The sequence below is a fragment of the Pholis gunnellus genome (assembly GCF_910591455.1).
Source record: "Pholis gunnellus genome assembly, chromosome: 15".
In the NCBI taxonomy this organism is placed as follows: Eukaryota; Metazoa; Chordata; class Actinopteri; order Perciformes; family Pholidae; genus Pholis; species Pholis gunnellus.
Genome location: NC_136542.1, coordinates 17,306,969 through 17,309,064, shown reverse-complemented (window position 1 = coordinate 17,309,064; position 2,096 = coordinate 17,306,969). Strand labels below are relative to the sequence as shown.

Sequence of the window (2,096 nt, the reverse complement as noted above, 5' to 3'; positions counted from 1 at the left end):
TGCAATACAATAGGACACACCAGTTCCATTTCTGACGTTTCATCACCACAGATAAATTACAGTATTTGCTACTCTGGTAAAAATCCTGTGTGTATTTAGAATATGTCTGTATAAACAATGTGGAAAAAATAGCAGCAGTTTTGCATGGCAGAAGATATATATACACAATATATACAAGCTCTGGCACCAGCCATCGTTTCAGCAGTTCCTTTAAACAATCTTCTGTGAGCTGCTTGGCTCATTGCGTCGATCCAAAACAGCAGAGGTCCGTTTTTTTAGAGAGTCCTGCTCACTTGATCATAGACAGGCTGTGTAATGTGGAAGTGGTGGTGGGCAAAGGCTGGCAGAGCGAGCAGGGACAGGGCATGCCGGGGAAGTGCCTGTAGGTGCTGGCCAGGTGGAGCGGGTCCTTCAGGAGGCCCTGGACCGACGCGTGAAACCCCAGGAAGGCGGCGGACGGAGGGGAGTGCAGGGCTTGTGCCGCGGCGGGACAAGGCGCGTGATGCTGCAGGCCCGAGTGCAGAGACTGCGCCAGGGGATGCAGAGGGAGGTGGGCGGCGGGGGCTGCAGGGGTAATAGAGGGGTGGGCAGCGGTGCGGCTCTGGATGCCAGCGCCGCCTCCGTAGATGTCCCCCACCAGCTTCTTCATCTCCTCCAAGGAGCTGGACAGCATGAGGATGTAGTTGCGAGCCAACATCAAGGTGGAGATCTTGGACAGCTTGCGGACGGACGGCCCTTGAGCGTAGGGCATGACCTCTCTCAGGCTGTCCATGGCCTGGTTCAGGTCGTGCATCCTCTTCCTCTCCCGACTGTTGACTTTCAGCCGCAGGTCTTGTCCCTCGTTGTTGTTGCCCTCGGACCTGCTCTTGGTCTTACCGCCCCCACTGCAGCGCTCCGTCCTGCCCTGGCCGGCCTCGTCGTCGTCATCCGCTCTGTTTTCTTGGCAGTACGTCTGGAACATCTTGTTGGAGAAGAAGCTCCCGGCGGAGTCGTCCACCACCAGGTCTGGGGATGAGGAGCGGCTGCAAATGGAGCCAGAGTCGGAATCCATCTCGGTTGAAGCAGATTAATGTGGGGGCCACAAAATGGTCCAAAAATACTGCCCTGAATGCTGGGAGCTTGAGTTTCAAATTCTACAGATGCTTCCCAGTTCTTTGCTTTCCAAGCTGTTCCAGTTCCCTGTAGTGTCACCACAGTCTCACTCCTCTCAGAGTTTGTGCTGCTCAGTCTGATGATCAGTGTGTCCACAGGAGCGAGTCCGTCTAAACTGTCACCCTCTGGGCCCACTGGGGTGTATTTATACCGCCGGCTTAACAAAGGAACAATAAAGCTGCATAATGAGACACTTAGAGCCACAGCCAATTGCAGAAGGGACACACTTTCACCCCCCCCCTCACACCTCCTTCCTGCAGCCCCCACTTCACCTTCCCACACCCACGTTTAACTCCCCAAACCCTGACGAAGTCTCTACACATTAACCAAAACAGTTGGATGTTAAGTTGTACACCCGGGAGTTAACCGCTATGTTCAAACTTCCATTAAAGACAGCGGTGCATGTTGTACAGTGCATCAAATTGGATCAAAAGTTCAATTCAGCGAGTATTTCTTGTATTTCTTGTTATTATAACAATACAGACAAGGTTAATGGGACCATCCTGATCCGGAATGAATATAAATGTGTTCCCCTAAAGCTGTAATAACAACAATAATTTACCAAGACAGACATTCAAAGTGAGTGTCATACTGAAGAGTGAAAAAGGACCACATTTCTGTTGCCCTGTTCCATAACACCAGATGTATGATGCCTTCAAGGCCTTATTTACATATGGTATCCACGAGACACCACGGGGAAAGGTATGAAGCACCATATGAGGCGCTTAAACATGTAAAGAGCAGCGTTAATGGCAGACTAGGTACAATTCAACCAGGAGCCCAAGACAAAAGAGGTCAGATAAATTTGACTTGGCTCCCCAAACAGTCTGCGAAATCACATCACTATCACTGGAAGGGGGTCCTTCAGATGGGGAGGAGGTAGTTAAAAAGATACTAAAGAGTGGGCCCGGCATTGTCTTGCCCTAATTCAACCGTAAAGCCAC

The 2,096-nt window shown here is 50.9% G+C and overlaps 1 protein-coding gene across 1 annotated transcript; it reads right to left on the bottom strand.

Moving 5' to 3' along the window:
* Positions 1-289: 289 nt before the first annotated feature.
* On the bottom strand, positions 290-1,051 carry olig4 (oligodendrocyte transcription factor 4; the record flags this gene model as incomplete). Its single annotated transcript, XM_079175317.1, has 1 exon — positions 290-1,051. The coding sequence occupies one exon, from the start codon at positions 1,049-1,051 to the stop codon at positions 290-292; it is 762 nt and encodes a 253-aa protein (XP_079031443.1).
* Positions 1,052-2,096: the final 1,045 nt, after the last annotated feature.